Here is an 18,826-nt window from a genome sequence, read left to right on the forward strand (position 1 = left end):
GTTTGGTTACAAGCATTCTTCCAAATGTCTTTCTCTGTGTTCATCAAAGAAATTGATACAGATTTGAAACAACTCAAAGGTAAGTAAATGATGACAGAATTTTTATTATTGGGTGAACTGTCTCTTTAAAGTTATAGTTCACCCGAAAATGAAACTTTTGTTGTCATTTATTCACCCTCCTCATTTCAAACCTGTATGACTTTCTTTAATCTGCAGGACGCAAAAGAAGATATTTAGAAGAATGTTGGTAACCGAACTATGGCAGGTTTAAAATTACATCAGGGTGAGTAAATGATTACAGAATTTTCATTTTTGGGAACTATCCCTTTAAAGTGATGAAAAAGGAGATAAGGTGCTTAATAAACGTGACAGGTAAATGATCTTAAAATAAAACCAATTAAATTAGGCTACTTTTTAATCAGTCATGTGGATGTTTTTGTGAGATATCTTATACAAGAGAATATGTTTTCCTTAAGACAGCTACGTAAACATGTGTGCTTGACAAGTTTGCAGTCAGCTGTTTAAACTACCAAGAGAGTCGCCTCTCTCATCTGGACCATCCCTCTGTCCTTTATCCTCTCTCTTTCTCTGTCTCGCTCTCTTTCTCTCTCTATCACTGCTCCATTCCAACAATAGCAAAAGTAAGAATGAAACGGCTCTTTCTCTTCAACATTTCCCACACGCTTCTTTGTTTTCTTATTATACCGTCGTCTCGGCCGCTCGCATTCTTTTCTCCTCCTTCGTGAATGCTTAAGCCAACTTTTTAGCTCGACGTAATCTGAAATGGTACTTAACTGAATTTATGTTTCGGTCAGTGCATTAACTTCTGCCGTTTTCCCCTTTATGTTACGGAGAGCTTTTTGCGAGCGCACGGAGAGAGAGAGAGAGAGAGAGAGAATGAGAATTTGAAACCCAGACCACGGAGTAGACGGCCTATCAGTATTCAGCGGGGAAAGTGAATGATGGAGAGAGAGAGAAAGGGAGGAGAGAAAGGAGGGGGGTGATGTATCAATATTCTGAGTAGTGTTTGAGGGCAAGAAGAACGAACTGAGGAGGGTAGGGAGGAGAGGGGCGCGGGTGCGCCGAACAGCGCGAGCGTGTTTATTTGCTCAATACGCGAGTGTGTATGCATGTTTGTCAGTGTGGCTGTGCTTTAGGAGATGATATCTGTATAAACACACTCTTAATAGTTATTAATTTAAGTAAGTGGAAAACTCAATAGGCAGAGACAATTATAACGCCATCCCTGCTTAAACTTTCTTGAAAATGGGTAAACATTGTTTTTGCGTTGCTATAAAAAATGCGTGTTTTTTTACTAGCAACGTTGGTCCAACCAATCACACAAGTTTGGGGCGGGAACTGTTGGTTCGAATACCAATGGAAGGCGAGGAGAATTTTAAAGGAAACCTGTGTAGAACCAACCGCTATTTTTTGCGACAATTTTTTGACCACAGCTTGCATCTTGTTTTTTATTTTTTTTCTCGTTGGCAAATAGTTTTTCCTTGTTTTTATCATAAACCCCATCTTGTCCTTTTGTTTAAAAGTTGTCAAAGGCGTAAGAAATCTTAAATCAAGATTTATCAGAAAGCAGGTGTTGCTTCTGCAGTAAATTCATCTTGAAGCTTTGTAATTTCCTCTGCGGTGTCACCAAACGGATTTATAAAAACAATGACTGTTTACGAACAGGTTTCTCAAACACGCCCCATCTGCCATTGTTTCAAGTTTATGATTAATATGAAAAAAACGAAACAAAAAAATGTACTTGCTTCAAAAAATAAGGCTACTTTGAAAAGAAGTCAATTCGCAGTTCGTAACTATTTTACGAGGAGGCTAATTTAAATGCATTTGTACGTTTTAATTGATTGATTGCTTTTGCCGCAGTAATGTTAGGTTTTGGGGCGGGGCTTCAATCTTGATTTTTTTTCATAATTGCATGTTTCACGTCATACGATTCACATTACACAAGTTTATACAAAATCGGCACCTTGTAAAATAGCAAACATTTTCTGAGACGTCAAGTTGATTCTGCTTTTGCCGCAGCAATGTTAGGTTTGGGGGCGGGGCTTCAGTCTGGATTTTTTTTCGAATAATCGTATGTTTCACATCGTACGATTAACAATATACAAATGTACACAAAATCGCCACCTTGTAAAATAGTTACATTTTTCCGTGACATCCAGTTATTATTTTAATTTCCTTTATGAGAAAATTGTAAATGTAAATCTGGTTTAGAATATTTCGATACTTGTTCTGAATGTATATTATTTATTTTTTTGCAGTGTGTGAAGGAATTTTAGCCAAACGCTAGCCATAACACCCGCTCCACTACTTGTGCTAATCAGCATTTGAAAGGCAGCTTTGACAGTGAGAAAGAAAGTGAGGGGCAGTGGGGAGGAGGGAGTGTAAACGAGAAAGAAACGAGAAAGCGAGAGAGATTGAGTGAGAGAGAGAGAGAGAGAGAGAGAGAGAGAGAGAGAGGCTGGGGCTGTACAAGCATGTCTTTTATATTTACTAGCGATTGAGGAGAGAGAGGGAGAGAGAGAGCGGGTGAAGAGACAACCGGTGCGCGCAGCTTTCCCATGAGGAAATGAGAAGAATAGAAGCTCTCCGAGGAAAGAGAGCCAAAGAGGGATGCATGCCAGAGAAGGAAACAGCCTCGCATCCTCCAACTCAAGTCATATCTGAGACGATCCTGAGCCGGATGGTGGGAAAGTGAGAGAGGAGGAGAGCGTGGTCACCGCCGCCCTGAGCCCATAAACACACACGTTCGTTCTCTCACACTCTAGCGGCAGCTGTGTGTTGTGTGTGCGTCTGCTCTTTTGTGCCGGCAGTTGGGATTGTTCTTGGCCCCGTCTGACCCCCCTGTCACCCCCTTAGTGTGTGTGAGTGCATGTGAAAGCGTCAGGGGTCTCGGGACGTGGAGCGAGCCGAGGGTCAGGGTTCGGGTATCCGGACGGGTCCTGGAGCATCTGAGGAAGAGGAGGAGGAGAGCATCTGCCGCTCAGCGCTGGACATGCACATCAGGTGAGTCGGGAAACAACTTCCTTCCGCTCTGGTCTGTGTTTACACATGTGCTTCAAAGACGGTCTCTGAACTTCACAAATGTTCTTCTCAATGTCATTTGAAAAGTTACAGTAATTTACACGATAGAGTTTATAGCGTGCTTCTAGGATCCTCCACAAACTTGTTGATGACTAAACGCCCGATCATGGCATCCTGGGAAAGTTTTTCCGGGGAATGTGTTGGAGAATGCTTTGACTCACAAGTGCACTTGTCCTTCCCCGTCAATGTCGGAGGTATTGGTGCGGAGGGGAGGAACCGCCTGGCTCGCTCTCAAACATCATCTCTCACTTCATTAGTGGATTTTACAAGATTAGAGCTTTTTGCATTGACAGCGTGTTCTGTGCGAGCGGGTGAATGGTGGCTGGGAGACGGCTGCGCTCTGTTATCTGATGTCTTTGGATTTAACAGGCTCTTTTAAATGACTGCATTTGTATTAGAATTGAAGAGGGTGGGTAAATGTTAACCTTTTTCTTCATCATGGAATTTGAGCTTAGCGTGGGATTATAGGAGAAACTAAATTGTTGGTTTAATAACATTACTTCAACAGAACTGCAATTCAGTTTCTGGGTGCTTTAAAATGGAACTTTTTGCGAGAAACACGTCGGGACGTATTTGGAGTATGACAACTTCAAAATGACAATTACAGGACAGAAATGTTATGATTGTTTAAAACAGAATGAATCATTAAAATCAAATTATAAACCCACACAACTATTTCTAATTTGTCATGTTTATGAAAGCATTTTCAATTTTTTCACTTTACGTAACATTAAATAACAAAAACTATGTGCATTTATAAGGAACTCAAGATATTTACTTACAGCTTATTAGTAATATTCCACATTTACCCGTTTAATGCAAATATAGTGCTGTGACTAAAATATACATTCATATTTTTTCTGATAAATTCTTTAGTGAAAAAGAAATGAATGCTGTTAATAGTCTTATACCGCCACTTCAGACGATTGGACTTTTCGAATATGAATTATTTCAACACAGATGCTTCACTTTTTCCCATAAATATAAAATCGTACGTGACCGTGTAGTTTAGTTTCAGGACAGGAGAGATCACTCGTGTGACCACACCATGATGAATGGATCTGTGTCAGATGCTGTTCTGTCTTTCTGGAAGAGTGAAAAACATCTTGCATCTTGTTTCATTGTCATTAGTCTGTTTTCAGTGTTGGTATACGTGTTTTATTTGAACCCAAATCATCAATAGCATCATGGGAATCTACTTGTTGCTAAATGTTTCTCTGTTATTTTGGAATGATATGATAAATGTTCTTACTGTCCGTTACGAGTCATCTTCTGGAGTTTGTTGTGCTCTGGATGGTCCGTTGTTGCTATTGTTATATTATCAAATTATCAACGTAACCTTCAACACACAAACCCTGAAATCGCCTGCCGTCCTGTTAGTAAAGCATGCACATCCAAAGTCCATATCCGCGCAAGCGAGACAGATCAGGAGAATCTCAGAGAGGGACGTGAATGGAGAATTGATAGTTATGCAGGTATGTAAGATGGAGCTATAGAACCATAAAAGAACACACAAACGCACACACATGCTCAGAATGGGACAGACAGGCCCGGTGACAGACAGTGTCAGTGGTGTGTCAGTGAGAAGCTGTTGGTGTCACACTTGGTTGACCTGATCTGTGGTCAGGCTGTCCACTGCAACCCGTTGTGACTCCTTACATAACCAATCCCTGCCACTCATACCCGGCTCTTGAGGGACACACACGGATATTTATATACTCAACATACACACACATCGATATGCCTTTATAAACACGCACACACAAACAAACAAACAAGAGACCCTGTCAATATAGCGACCCCTTCAGATTTCTGCAGCCGGAGAGAACTTGGTGGTCTTATTAAAAGCTTATGACCAGCTTTCCTTAAAAATCTCATATCAGACCATTTTTAGGGCACAATTTGCATATTACGGAAAAATCTGAAGAAAAAAAATCAAGAAAATGAAGCCTGTTTTTAAGGCAATTAAAATATGGTCACATCATTTTGATTTGACAACTGTGCACCCCGCTGCTATCCAGTTTTAATAACTATAGTGCAAAAAAGTTTTCTTATTACTTATTACTGATGTATTCATAGATGTTTTACCTTTGAATTTTTTGTAATTAGTTTCAGTGGTGATTTACTTTTAAATTTGCTTGCTCTTAAATAAAGTCCAATGTTCTTTTTTTGTGTTATTAAACCAGAGAAATTTAAAGTTTGAAAGTACAAATACAACCATAACAGATATTACCAAGTTACGTAAATTAACCCAAATATATATTAAATAATTCATATTTTTTTCTCACTGCCCACAGTTAACATTTTAACAGTGTTCCAAATCTTAATCCCCGAATTATCTTAATTTTTGATTTTTATACAATACTGCATCTGCCGAGTATATAGAAATCAAGACACCTACAAAAAGTAAAATACATAATTAAATTAAAAAAGACATGTAGGGGACAGGTAAATGCAATGATGTGACTGTGTAGCATACAGACTCTGGGCTTTTCTCTGACATGTCGTGTATAAATGTGTATGGCTGTTTGACCCTGTGTGTGTTTTTGAGTGTTTTCTTGTGAAGGGATTTCTGAGTGTGTTCAGCATAGATACTGTGTATTTTTATCAGTACATAACATATGCATTATTTTTTTTACCGTTGAAACTTTCATTTTTAAAATAGTTTATGAAACATTATTTAAACATATAACTGTAACGGCTCATAGTTGTATTAGATAAAGTCTCATGCAGCATTTGAAAGATCTCTGACCTTTTTTTATTGGTTAGAGGTTGCTCTATCCATTATTTTTGATTTAGCATTCATTTTGTATCTTATGTTTTCCTAAAATTCCATTAAAGAAACAAATTCAATTGGCATACAGTTAGAGCATATAGATCTATAAAAGTACTACAGAATTCATAGCTTAAATCATTTTAATATTGGATGAATTAGAAACGTTTGGATCTGGCTTGTCTGGCTTTTAATTGTAGACCTTTGATTCATATCTTGGCACAGTGTGAGCAAATCTGAGCGTGTGACACTGTTGACATGTCTTCTGAAACTCTAGAGCAGACATCTGGGGATTATCAAGGTCTTTTTCTCAGGCAAAGCGGGAGAAAGAGCAGGAGAAATCTCTGTTTTTCCTCATAGATGTCTAGTAGCAATTTACAGTAAATATAATAAAATATCTCATTTATGTTTTTTTCCTCTGTGGCTAAGCATGACCTACAGTTTCTTTCCATGCACACTCAGCTAATCTTTAGATGAAAATCCCACAAATAACCAAGCTTTTTATATCCATGTCTACTGTGTAAGTGGATCTTGCACATCTTATACATGTAAAGCTTAAACAAGAGAATTATCAAACTAGTTCTCTATATATCCCTCTCAATTAATCTCTCAGGTTTCATTATCAAACATAAGTTTTTAATAACATAAACAATCAACACATATCCACATGTGAGAGACATGCGTAACGCCTCCGAGGCAGAGGTCACTGCTGCACTGGGCGGTCGAGGAACCCCTTCCGCCATCTCTTTTACCTTCTCTGTCTGTGTCGGGTCAGGGGCGGGTAGGGTCGGGTTGATCTAATCAAATGCGGTATTGATTCCATTAGATAATTAATGGGCCAGGTGAAGATGAAGGTGCAGACTCCATCTCTGTGGATCCGAAGGGAACCTTGTATTGGGAATGATGGGGAACCGCCAAGGTCAACGGCAAAGCACCAAAGCCATGTCCAGCCAGAGCAGAGAGAGAGAGCGAGGTCCAGTTAAATGTTATAGGGAGAGAAATGGTGTTGACCAGGGTTGATTTATCAGTGTTCGAAGAAAACAAGACAACATCTGACTTCCTAATGCCGGACTTCAAATGCGGAGAGATGTGAAGAGAAATTAGTATTCTGTAGAAACAGCTCCTCATATTGATGGAAAACTACATGCAGTATACATATTGCTGAACTATTTGCACTTCAAAGGTGTCTGATTAATCATTTGGAAAGGCAACATAATTGAATGTGACGTGCGTTGTGTCATATCTGCAGTTTTTCCTTGAAATGCTCTTTTTGCTAAAACACAGAATGACTCTCTTATAATGTTTTAAAAATATTTTTTCTCTTTTGATTTGCAAAAAACAACAATAGATTGCAGCCAGTTCTGGCAAACATTGCCAAGTAATGGCAAATTACCACAAGCTTTTGACGTTTTCAAATGCAGTGCTACTTTCTTTAATTCTGTCAAAAGCTGCATTGGCTGCTTATAACTGTACAAAGTTACAGAGAGAAAGCTGTGCGATTTGTCTCGCTCACCACAGCTGTTTGCTGTTTACATTTATTAAGAGAATAGGAAAAGGAGGCGAGTGCCAGGAAAGTGTGTGTGTGTGTGTGTGTGTGTGAGAGAGAGAGAGACAGAGAGAAGGTGGCCGATGGCCACATACACGAATTGTTTTCTTTTGTCAAAGCCATTCAAAGGTCAAAGTCACCAGAGTCACCCAGCATTACAAAAAAATGAATAATCCAGAATGTTCCCGAGGTCCTTCACGGATTCTCACACATGTGACATTTAAAATGGAATGGCCGTGTTTTATCCAGCCTGGAAAAGTGGGAGCGATAAATGTTGCACGAAATGTTGCACAAGTGGGAGTTTGCGCTCGAGCGTGTGTTTGTGTGAAAGTCAGTAGTAGACGTGCTGTATTGTCTGCGTGCAGATTGACTTGAATGTGTTCATTTTCCCCATTTGGTGACTCCATAGGGAGGGGCGGAGCACGCTAATGAACCTCTGACAGCTGGAGGCTCTAATTAAGCATCCCCTCTGAAAACAAACAGCCACGGGCTCGCCAAACACACACAACCATCTCTGGTGTGCCCTCGCACCCCAACCTGAGCCGATGCCCACCCCATTCTGATGCTCTTTTAGACATACATTGCATCTATGATGCATTTATTCACCATATGAAGTTGACACGTATGAATCCAGCAATTAAAACATTTCTTTAAAAATGCAATACGTGACTACTTTTGAAATATAAAATTTGTTATTATGCTGCTTGAAGTGAGCACAACATATCATAGTCATTAAGTTTACTATTGTGAATCTGCGTAATGTTTATTTTTAACCAAGAAAAGTTATGGATTGTCGGTTTTGATGTTTGAAGTATTTAACAGTTAACTGTAACATTTAACATTTACCCAAGTAATCCTATCAACCAACCAGATTGTATGGTTATAGTTCTTTCATTTACTTTTCATGCACAGATGTTTCTTTATAACCGTGTAGCACAATTTACTGCCCACCCAGACTTCCCCACATGGAACATGAAATATCCCTTCATTCTTTCATCCTAACATTCTTATGATCCATTCAAGTCTTACGGATTTGGTTAAAGTGTTGGGGCCGTTCAACCAGAATGTGTTCTTCCGTTCCACTGCGCTACTTTTACATTGTTTTCCTATGTAAACACATGCTAGACAATGTTGTCGTCTTGGAATTATTAGGTTCTATCTGACATTTTTGTAAAAATTGAGCTCTTCACATATTCATATTATGTGACAACGTATTTATATGATATGATGTTTTTTCTTTATGTTATGTACATTTTGGGACTTCTTTAAACAAAAAAAAGACTTGAGTTGATTCAACAAAAATAAGTTACCTGGTTGCTTTAAAAATATTAATCAACACATCGAGTTTGCATCAAATGAATTGAATTAACTAATATTTTAAAGTTAACTCAACATTTTAAGACAACCAGGTAACTTATTTTTTATTTGAGTTGAAACAACAAAAAATGACAAATATTGTTTTTACAGTAAGTCAAATGGAATTCAAAACTCAAAAACCTCAAAACTGTTCATAATGCAGATAGAACCTTAGATAGACATTATACTAACCATTGCACTCGCATGCTGTGTCTTTTGCAGTGTTTTACACATTTTGTGCATAATTTCAACTTTCAAGTTAATTTCAACTTTTGAAATCCTCAGATTCTGCTCTGCACTTTTTAAAAGCATTTCTGAGCTGCATAATGTTAGATGCAAAGACGCAGATCTGAGCTTGGGCAACATTTTTAATTTTTTAATTTAAAGAAACTTTTTGGGCCTTTATAGCTTTATTGAATATGATATTAGAGATACAATAGGACAGGTAATCATACAAGGTGAGAAAGACGGACATAAGTCCATGATCCAAATCGAGTTGTCCCAGAATCCTGTTGCACAACACACCTACATGCAGACCACTAGGCTTACATTTTAATAAATGATTTCCTTTAAATTTTAGTGCTAATTAATTGCTCATGTTCTTAATTCTATCATTGGGCCGATATATGTTCATCATGCACAAAAACATACAAATCCATGATGCATTCATAACACAACTTTACAGTTATTTCCGGTAACACTCAAGTCATTCAGTGGAGCACACCGTTGAAGATGATGTGTTGTTTTTTCAAAGTTTTAGGAGGCCGTGACCTTCTCTGATGCCGTCGTCCGTTTGTGAAGGGCATGAATTCTAACACACCTTGCAACAAGGTTGTGGAGTTAATTGAACAATTACGGCGGACAGGACCTCCATTATGTCTGTGGAGATAGTGAGGATGCAGAGCGAGATCCCACACACGATTAGATGAGAAATGATAAGCTAAAGAGCAGAAATGTCTATGTGTGTGTGGTACTGTTGTAGTTTAAGAGCTCCTATTAGTATTTGTATTCTTCCTTCTTTAGTTGTAGATGTGTATCTTATGTGTTCTTGTCATCACTTATGTTTGCTGGAATGATGTGTCATGCAAGTTTATGTAATGTGTAAATGATGACATCCAAACAAGTATGCAAGAAAAATATCGCTCAGAGGTTGTTTCTTTATAGTTCAGGGAACCTAAAAGGAATTAAAGAAGCAATAAAAAAGATACAAGGAAATTCTCGTCTTTCTCATGGGATTGTGCATATGTGTCAAGTCATATGTATTCCGTGATATGTGCAGGTTAATAAAGCACATCTGATACAGTCTCTCAACTCATGGTTAAGCCTTCTTGTGAGCTATGATGATGTTGGTCATGGCTGCCCTGGGATCAGTTGAAATTAACGGCTTTATACAAGTTCAGTGTCATGTCAGAGGTTGGATCGACCCATATGAGTAATCCGCTGATGTCATGTTGTTAGTGATGTGTGTGTGTGTGTGTACAGTATGTGCAGTGCCAGGTCAGGTCAGAGGGGGATGTAAGTGTTGTGGCATGCAGCCAGTATGACAGTGTTGTGATTTACCCAGAGCTGGCCAGCAGGCATCTCGCGCCTGTGGGTATGGCACCACGCAGCTGGAGGGCACGCTGGCCCTTTAAATGTCATAGAGCTGAGGCCAAGACGAAAAGCACTGGGGCCAAAGATTGCTGGAAGCTCATGGAACTGGACACTGGAAATTGGAGTGTATGCATTTGTGTAGGTGTGTTTTATTTGGGAAGGGCTGTGCAGGCATCTAACTACGACTATTTATTAATGGCTACAAATACAAAAATATTGAATGTACAGTATGGCATTATGGTGTATATTTTAAAGGGATGTCTGGTTTAAGGTAAACCTCAAATTACTGTATGTGGCTCATCTGATAAACTTTTTTCCATTCTTGCAGCTCTTCTGCTGGGGGTCTCGGACTGACATAGCCTCGGCCAATCACAGACTGAGTTAGAGGTGGCGGCCCATAAGGGGCGTGATGGCGGCCATGCCGTTCGTCAGCGAGGGGAAGTGTGTGAGCGTGGAGTGGGATTTCCTACAGGGGTTGCTCGCCAAACCGCCAACCTTGCCCTGGTGAGGACAAACACAACTTCAACACACACCTTAATGCATTAAGCAAGATGTACACGAGGCTGTACTTTTTGTAGTACAGTACCGTAACGAAATAGACTTGAGTGCCTAACTGTAACATTGCTTTTTTTTTGTGTAACAGGTGTTTCGCGTGAAATCTGTTACTATATCATAGTTTTAGTTTTAGCTGCAATGTTATGTTTACTAATCAGTAAGTCTGGCTAGTATGAAGATCTAAAAATGTAAACCGCAACAGATTTTGTGACATTTGTGGAAATGGATGTGTTTTGGATTTCTATATAGTCATGAAAAAATGAAGAGAACACTCCAAAACTACTTTCAAGTTTCCTAGAATTATTTTTAAGAAGGTGTTTAAGTAAAATTATCTTTTTTTTTTTAATTCTGTGAACTACATTTCTCCCAAATTCCAAATGAAAATATTGATTTTTATTGACGTGCAGAAAATGAAAATAGGACAAGCTGTTAAAAAATAAACAAAAAAGATGCAAAGTTTGCAGATCCTGAATACTGAAAACAAAACGTGTTCATATTCATAGTGCGAATATACTTATGCTGTTCATATTTAAACAACATGGTGTTCCTGTTTTAGACTGTAAAAAATGTGATTGTACAGAATTTGACTATTTTCACATATTTTGAAATGCGGTAAAAATTTTACAATACAGAAACAGACTGGGTGTATAAAAATATAAGAAATGTAAGAAACAAGCGGCATATTACTGTTTTTTTACAGAAGTTTTTTACATACTTCATTTTTTTATGCGTCTTTGCATTTTCTCAGACTTACATTGCTGCTGGGTGATTTAATGTCATTCCTGAGGTTTGAGTCTGTTGAATTTCAACAGACAATTGGCTGGAATTGTCACAAAACATGTATAAATGCTGATTTACAGCAAAACTGGAGTGCTCTCTTCATTTTTTCCACGGCTGTATAACTGTATCATGGTTGTTTCGCATAAAATAAAGTTGATTAGATAGTAAAACCGGTTTTTGATCGTACTGCCCACCCCTACCAATCAGAATGCAGGCTTGGAAATCACATAAACAAGGATATTCACAAACAGCCAATAATTGAAATGCTGTTCTTGCGGTTCCATTAGTTTTAGCAGAATTATTAATGTCCACTCAACTGTGGAGGATATAAAAACTAAACAGAATCAATGACTGTATTGATTGAACTCTCCAGGGCCGTTTTACTACGATGGGATGTTCTAGTGTTTTGTCCTCTGAACAAAGCTGTTTACACACCAAGAAATCACACAGGGCAACAAACGCACCATGACACATCTAGTGATGTACTGTGAGGTAACACACACACAGGTCATAAACCGCCGTTAAAACGCCAAATCACATAAGTTTGCTGATTTATACACTTTGTCCCGTAAAACACAGCGCAGTCCTGTCTAAACAAATAAATTAGTCTCTTTTCAAATTGAGGAACTGACTCTTTTGTGTAAGCTTTTTGGCAGTTCCCTTTCATTCACTCGGTACCCCTTTTCACACACACCCAGACACGCACACACACGCACACACACACACACACACGCACACACACACACACACACACGCACACGCACACGCACACACACACACACACACACACACACACACGCACACACGCACACACACACACACACATTCTTTCCGTGCCCTCCCTCACTCGCCGTGCATCTGCAGGATGAATAAGAATCAATGTCACCGACTCAGAAAGAGCGAGCGAGCGAGAGAAAGCGACGGAGAGAGAGGGACACGTTCGCCTCCGTCTTCCAGAACAGACGCAAATTGTGGAGTCGCCGTGACAACATAATTCCACCACTCAGGCCCCATTGAGAGCGAGTCGATATCCAATCAGAGCGACAGCTACCTAGGCCTGCCTCTGAGACAGCCCCGCCCTCCATTGATTCCTCAATCAAGACCGGGGCTCACCACCCAGGAGGGAGCCTGGGAAAGAGACGGAGCGATTGGATTTGGGGTAGACCACGGTGCGGTTCTGATGTAAGATCAGGCCTCCCACCAGCTACAGTGAACTATAAAAAGCTGATCACTGGTCAGCCATCATGCTCCGAGATGCTGGAGAAACGGAGACGTACGGCTGACAGAAAGAAAAAAGACTGAGAGTGACATCCTGCTGGCAAAAATCTTTAAGAAAATAGCTTTAACAAATTGAAGACGTGCAGTAAGAGTTGGAGGGTGTAAAGGATATAATCTATATATCTATATATTATTAACTTCACGAATTAAAAAACAAGAAATTCTAAACATTAAATCACAAAAATATGTAACATCATGTATGTAAATACTGTATATGATTATGGCATACAGAAGTTTGCCTAACTCTTCCAGTACGTTTTTAATATTGTGTTAATACTGTATTAAAATATACAGCAAGTGTATACATTCTTAAGCCTTAAAGGGGTAGTTCACCCAAAAATGAAAATTCTCACCCTCTGTCATTTCAAACCTGAATGACTTTCTTTGTTCTGCAGAACAAAAAAAGAAGGTATTTTGAAGAATGTTGGTAACCGATCAACGGCGGCACCCATTGACTCGCATTGGTTTTGTGTCCACAATAGAAGTGAATGGGTGCCGCTGCTATTCAGTTACCAACATTCTTCAAAATATCTTCTTTTGTGTCATAGAGGTTTGAAATGACAAGAGGGTGAGTAAATGACAGAATTTTCATTTTTGGGTTATTAAAAAGGACATAGAGGACAATAAAATCGTACTTCTTACCATCAAATTCATCCGCACAAAGGATCCAAAACACAACCCATATTAAGGAGATAGTTCAACAAGACCCCTGCAATTTTATGTTTTCGAACAGAGATATTGAGGCAAAGTTTACATATTGCAGCTTTAAACAAAACAATATTTTAATTGCACATCAGAGTCAGGCGAATTTTAGCTACTAAAATGTATAACTAAACAACATTTTTGTTTCTTTATTGTACACAAACTGTGTTCAAAAAGCATGTCTATTCCTCACTGCTTTAGTGGCCAGTAAAACCAAAATAAACGTGACACAAATCTATTGTTTTTTATCATTGTCTGATCACCGTCTTAATGTTTCATCTTTCCCCAGCCTGCAAAACTTGAGGAAGGAGAAGTCACGCAACGCGGCTCGTTCTCGGCGGGGTAAAGAGAATTTTGAGTTCTTTGAGTTGGCCAAAATGCTCCCTCTTCCCGGAGCAATCACCAGCCAGTTGGACAAGGCCTCCATCATCCGCCTCACCATCAGCTACCTGCATATGAGACACTTTGCCAGCCAAGGAGACCCGCCCTGGAGCCCTCTAATGGAGGGGCAGAACAATTGCAACAAGGGTAAGCTTGCTCAAAACACCTGTCCTGTCAAAAATAAAAACATTTCAACCAGCCTAAGCTGGTCTGCTGGTCTTAGTCTAGCTGGTTTTCCCTCTGGTTTAGCTCTTTTTACACTTCGAAGACACAGCAAGAACTTGTGAGGTCTTTTACTATATCTTACACATTTCGAGGCAGATTTATGTGACGCTTTTAGCATCCATCCCAGTGTCGATTTTTGTATTTGAGGTAGCATTAACTAGATGGCTTCAAGTGAACCACAGCGAAACTCAATTCAAACACGGCGGTGGCGGCCTGTCAATGAATACAAATGCGTTATTAATTTAAATGATGAATTTAAATGGAATAGGCTATTATTGTCTTATAGGTCGCGGGTGTACGTCGCTCGGGATACTCTCACGTTGAAAACTGCACGGAAGAATGCAGAAAATAGAGCGAGAGGGAGCTTAAACATGCACGCGCGGAACGCCGCACACGCAGAAAAGTAATTGAGATTGGGTCGCAAGAGTAATCGCTCGTAGTCATGCGGAGGTAAACGTGACTCATCTGAAATTATACGTTCCTGTCGCACGCATCTGACTCTCTGTCACGTTGACTGTGGGAGCGAAAACCAGTCGAAGCCATCATGTTTGTTTCTCATGTCTCATTTCTGAGGGGGGCCTTGTCATTTGAGTTTAATTCAAGAGCGGGGTCATTTGGCTTCTCATGTACGTACCGTCATTCATTGCATCCTCTGATAGTCTCATCTCAATTGTGAAGTGAACAATAGATCTAACGGCCAATTAGCCGCAGACCGCGCTCAGGGCTCCGCGGAAGCCGGCGGGATGAACAAAAGAGCCAGAGTCCTCGCTGATGCTTGTTAACAAGTGGTCAGAGCGAGAACGTCCGTGTCTGAGAGATGAGGCGTACGTAGTCCACCTGCCAATTTCATTATACCTGCAGCATCTGAGCAATTCGGTTGGGTTAGTCAGACAAATGTCTCTTTTTGTTCTCTGTATGTCTGTATGAATCACTGGCTTTAAAGCACGTCAGCTGTCTTTCGGTCTACTGCCTACTACCATCATCCTAATGGAAATGAATCAAAAAAAGGGATTATTTGGAACGTTCTCCATAGGCAGCACGTCTGTGTGCCACACAAACAGTGTTCCTCATGTGGAACTTGTTTTATTTTTATGATGGTTTTTATGAAAGTTTAACAATTTAATTCTCTAAAAACAGACATAGCACAGGTGAATATTGGTGAAGTACAGACGTGGCCAAACTGATGCCCAAATGTATTAAGATGCATTACAATTGTTTTGTATGCATGTTTTATTGGTGTGTTTAGAGAATAAACTGAAGCTCAGTTTTGAGAAGAATTTAAGGAGTCTTGGAATAAAATGACACACTTACAAAGTTTACTGAGACAAGGCCCAGGAGAATGACCACAAGAATCCTCTTATCACAAAAGAGGGTTTCAAATATTAAAAACAGATAATACCGCATTCAATGTGTGTTTTATTTTCAATGAGCTATTTGTTTTTTATTCCTTTTCAATACACTGCCCGTCCAAAAAAAATCACACACTGTAATATTTCGTTGGACCGCCTTTAGCTTTGATTACGGCACGCATTCACCGTGGCATCGTTTCAATAAGCTTCTGCAATGTCACAACATTTTTTCCCGTGCAGAGTTACATTCATTCTGTGCCAAGATCTTGTATTGATGATGGGAGAGTCGGACCGCTACGCAAAGTCTTCTCCAGCACATCCCAAAGATTCTCAATGGCCAATCCATGTGTGAAAATGATGTCTCATGCTCCCTGAACCACTCTTTCACAATTTGAGCCGGATGAATCCTGGCATTGTCATCTTGGAATATGCCTGTGCCATCAGCGAAGAAAAAACTCAATCATGGAATAACATGGTCATTCAGTATATTCGCAGCGGACCTCATTCTTTGGGCACATAACGTTGCTGAACCTAGACCTGACCAACTGCAGCAACCCCGGATCATAGCACTGCCCAGGTGGTGACTTTTTTGAACGTGCAGTGTATATGCATTATAATAATCCTCTCAATGGATAATTGTCAAAGGAAAAACTGCTTTATACATTTCTTTGTTCTGTTGAACACAAAAGAAGACATTTTGAAGAATGTAGTACAGCAAACAGTCTTGGGTCACTTTTGACTACCACTGTAATTTTTCCTACTATGGCAGTCAACGGTGGTCAAGAACTGTTTGGTTACAAGCATTCCTGCAAATATCTTTCTCTGTGTTCAAACAAAGAAATTTATACAGGTTTGGAACAACTCGAGGGTGAGTAAATGATGACAGAATTTCCATTTTAATATCTACGACTCTGAACATAAAGTTTTAAAAATCGTTCTAAATTCAAGAGAATTGCGGAGTTGACAACACGACTATAACGATAAAGATACAGAAGCAGAATAACATCGGCATCCACACCCATCCAGTCAAATGTACAGCATAACAGAAGAGCGAAGACTAGTGTAAAAGGAGACAGGGGAAAGCACATGTGGAGGAAATTATGTGTGTGATTTGTAATTATAGATATTAACTATATAACGAGGAGAGCGTAATTACAAGGGTTGTCTAATTGCAATTATTACAGAGGGGAAACAACTCAACTACAATTAGGTGTGTGTGAATGTGTGTTGACTGTGTATACGTACGCCTGTGTGGATATACACACCTGCGAGAAAGTAAATGGATGCAAAATATGATATAGACGTGTATGCTTGTGGGTAGAATTAAATGATAGCTCTGAGTTGTTGAGTGTGGGAGTGTTTGATGATATCGGTGCGCATGTGTTTGTTAGAAAAAAACGAATGGATTCAGTCAATACTTAGACATTCTGATTATCACACTTGAGAACATAAAACAGATTTCTATTGAACCAAACTGTTGCGGCTTTCATCATAGATTACCCACAACCCAACACTTAACTTGTGTTTTAGATGTAGTAGTTATCTCGTTTCATAAGACACTTCACATACTCTACATAAATAGCATAAAGGTCAGTTCTACAAAAAATGCTGGGTTTAACTCATAGTTGGGTCAAATTTGGTCAAACCCAACCACTGACTTCAAATTGATTTATACTGTTTTATTTCATCACAGGTTGTGACTTTAATCACTTGAAAAATGGTTGCCGGTGGTTTTCGTGGCTATTGTGAGAATAGGACTGACTTTGGTTGCAAGCTTCTGTGTGAACAGGACAATTTGGAGTCACACCTGTTAGTAAAAACAGGTGTCAATCACAAACACTGACTGTGTGAGCATATCAGTGATGATATTCTCTATCATGCTGGGATGGCTGGTGCACCGGAAGGAGCCGGGCTGTTACGGTAATGGCGCACTGCTGGAATGCGAGCGCGGGACCGGCGCTCCGGCAGTGGGTGAGAGCGGCGTGAGTGGGGGGAGGTTCTGCGCACTGGTGGGGGGATATAGCTTTTGTCTGCTTCCCACGTTTCAAAAGCAGGACTGAAAAATGAATAGACAGAGGAAAATCAATTGCATGACCTTCACACGGGGCGAGAGTAAAAGATGGAGGAAGAGAGAGAGAAGAGGGATCGGGAGGGGCAGCCGAAGAGTAACGGAGAGACTATGAGGGACGTGAGGGCATGTGAAATGGCTGTGGCACAAAATAGTGATGTTTTATCTGTCTTTATGTGCTATGCATATGCACGCGGCGTGCGCGAGTGTGTAGTTGTTCAGGCTCTGCTGCGGGAATGATAGTCTTTATGGATAATGGGGTGATTAAACCTTTTATGTCAGACCATCAGACCCATGGCCCTTTAAAGGAAACACGCACATTTATTAGCCCATGCAGATCATGCCCAAAATGTTTTACTGTTTTAATTCGGTTTTAAAGTTTTTTTGTATGATTCATTATTCTTTACTGGTGCTTGCTTATGCTTGTGTTACCTGTGCTATTGATCAAACCCCTGACCCTAAATAATAACCTTTTGTGCATGATCCTAGAAAAATCATCAAGCGTAGCGTCATTTCTGGCAGGTCACGTGAGTCAAGCTTGCATCAGCCATTCACATCAGGTACAGCTAATCAACGTTAACCAATAGTCATACAACACATACTAGACTGCGTCCTATTTAAGTTGCCTTTCCCCATCTCCACAATATCTGCCTGTAACTGTCGGATCGTTTTAATTGAATCCTGTTACGCATCATGAACTGTTCTGATCCCCCAGGTGGGAAGACATGTATTGCTGCGCTCCTGCTCTGTCCAAGCAAGTTTGCTAATATTGTGATTGTTTAACTTGACGACAGTGGTCCTGACAGAACCATAGGCATATTCTGTAAGAAGGACCGGAGGCATACTGTATCTAGGGACCAAAATATCATGGAGACTTGAGGTGAACCCCTTTAGTCTTTGAGTTGAGTATGATCAATTCAGAATCAGTTGTTACATTTTGTATGTAAAATTCTCATGTTTAATTTACATTTATTCATTTAGATTTTATGTATTCAGTATTCTTTTATTTGAGGCAATTTACAAATGAGAGAGCATTCAACATTTGTATTCAAAGTCTGAACTTTTACTTATGTTTTCATAGACATTGAAATGTAAACGTTTGAAGTAATATTTAACCT

General features: G+C 39.7%; 1 protein-coding gene across 1 annotated transcript in view; it reads left to right on the forward strand.

The window, feature by feature from the left end:
* Positions 1-2,501: 2,501 nt before the first annotated feature.
* npas1 (neuronal PAS domain protein 1) overlaps positions 2,502-18,826 on the forward strand; it is a 38,459-nt gene continuing 22,134 nt past the window's right edge. Inside the window, exons 1-3 of the mRNA XM_057351879.1 lie at positions 2,502-3,024; positions 10,699-10,874; positions 13,975-14,213. Of these exons, the coding sequence (XP_057207862.1) occupies positions 10,780-10,874; positions 13,975-14,213 (334 nt within the window). The 5' untranslated portion in view covers positions 2,502-3,024; positions 10,699-10,779. The remainder of the gene's footprint in view (positions 3,025-10,698; positions 10,875-13,974; positions 14,214-18,826) is intronic.

This window comes from Triplophysa rosa, linkage group LG14, assembly GCF_024868665.1.
Source record: "Triplophysa rosa linkage group LG14, Trosa_1v2, whole genome shotgun sequence".
Taxonomy (NCBI): Eukaryota; Metazoa; Chordata; class Actinopteri; order Cypriniformes; family Nemacheilidae; genus Triplophysa; species Triplophysa rosa.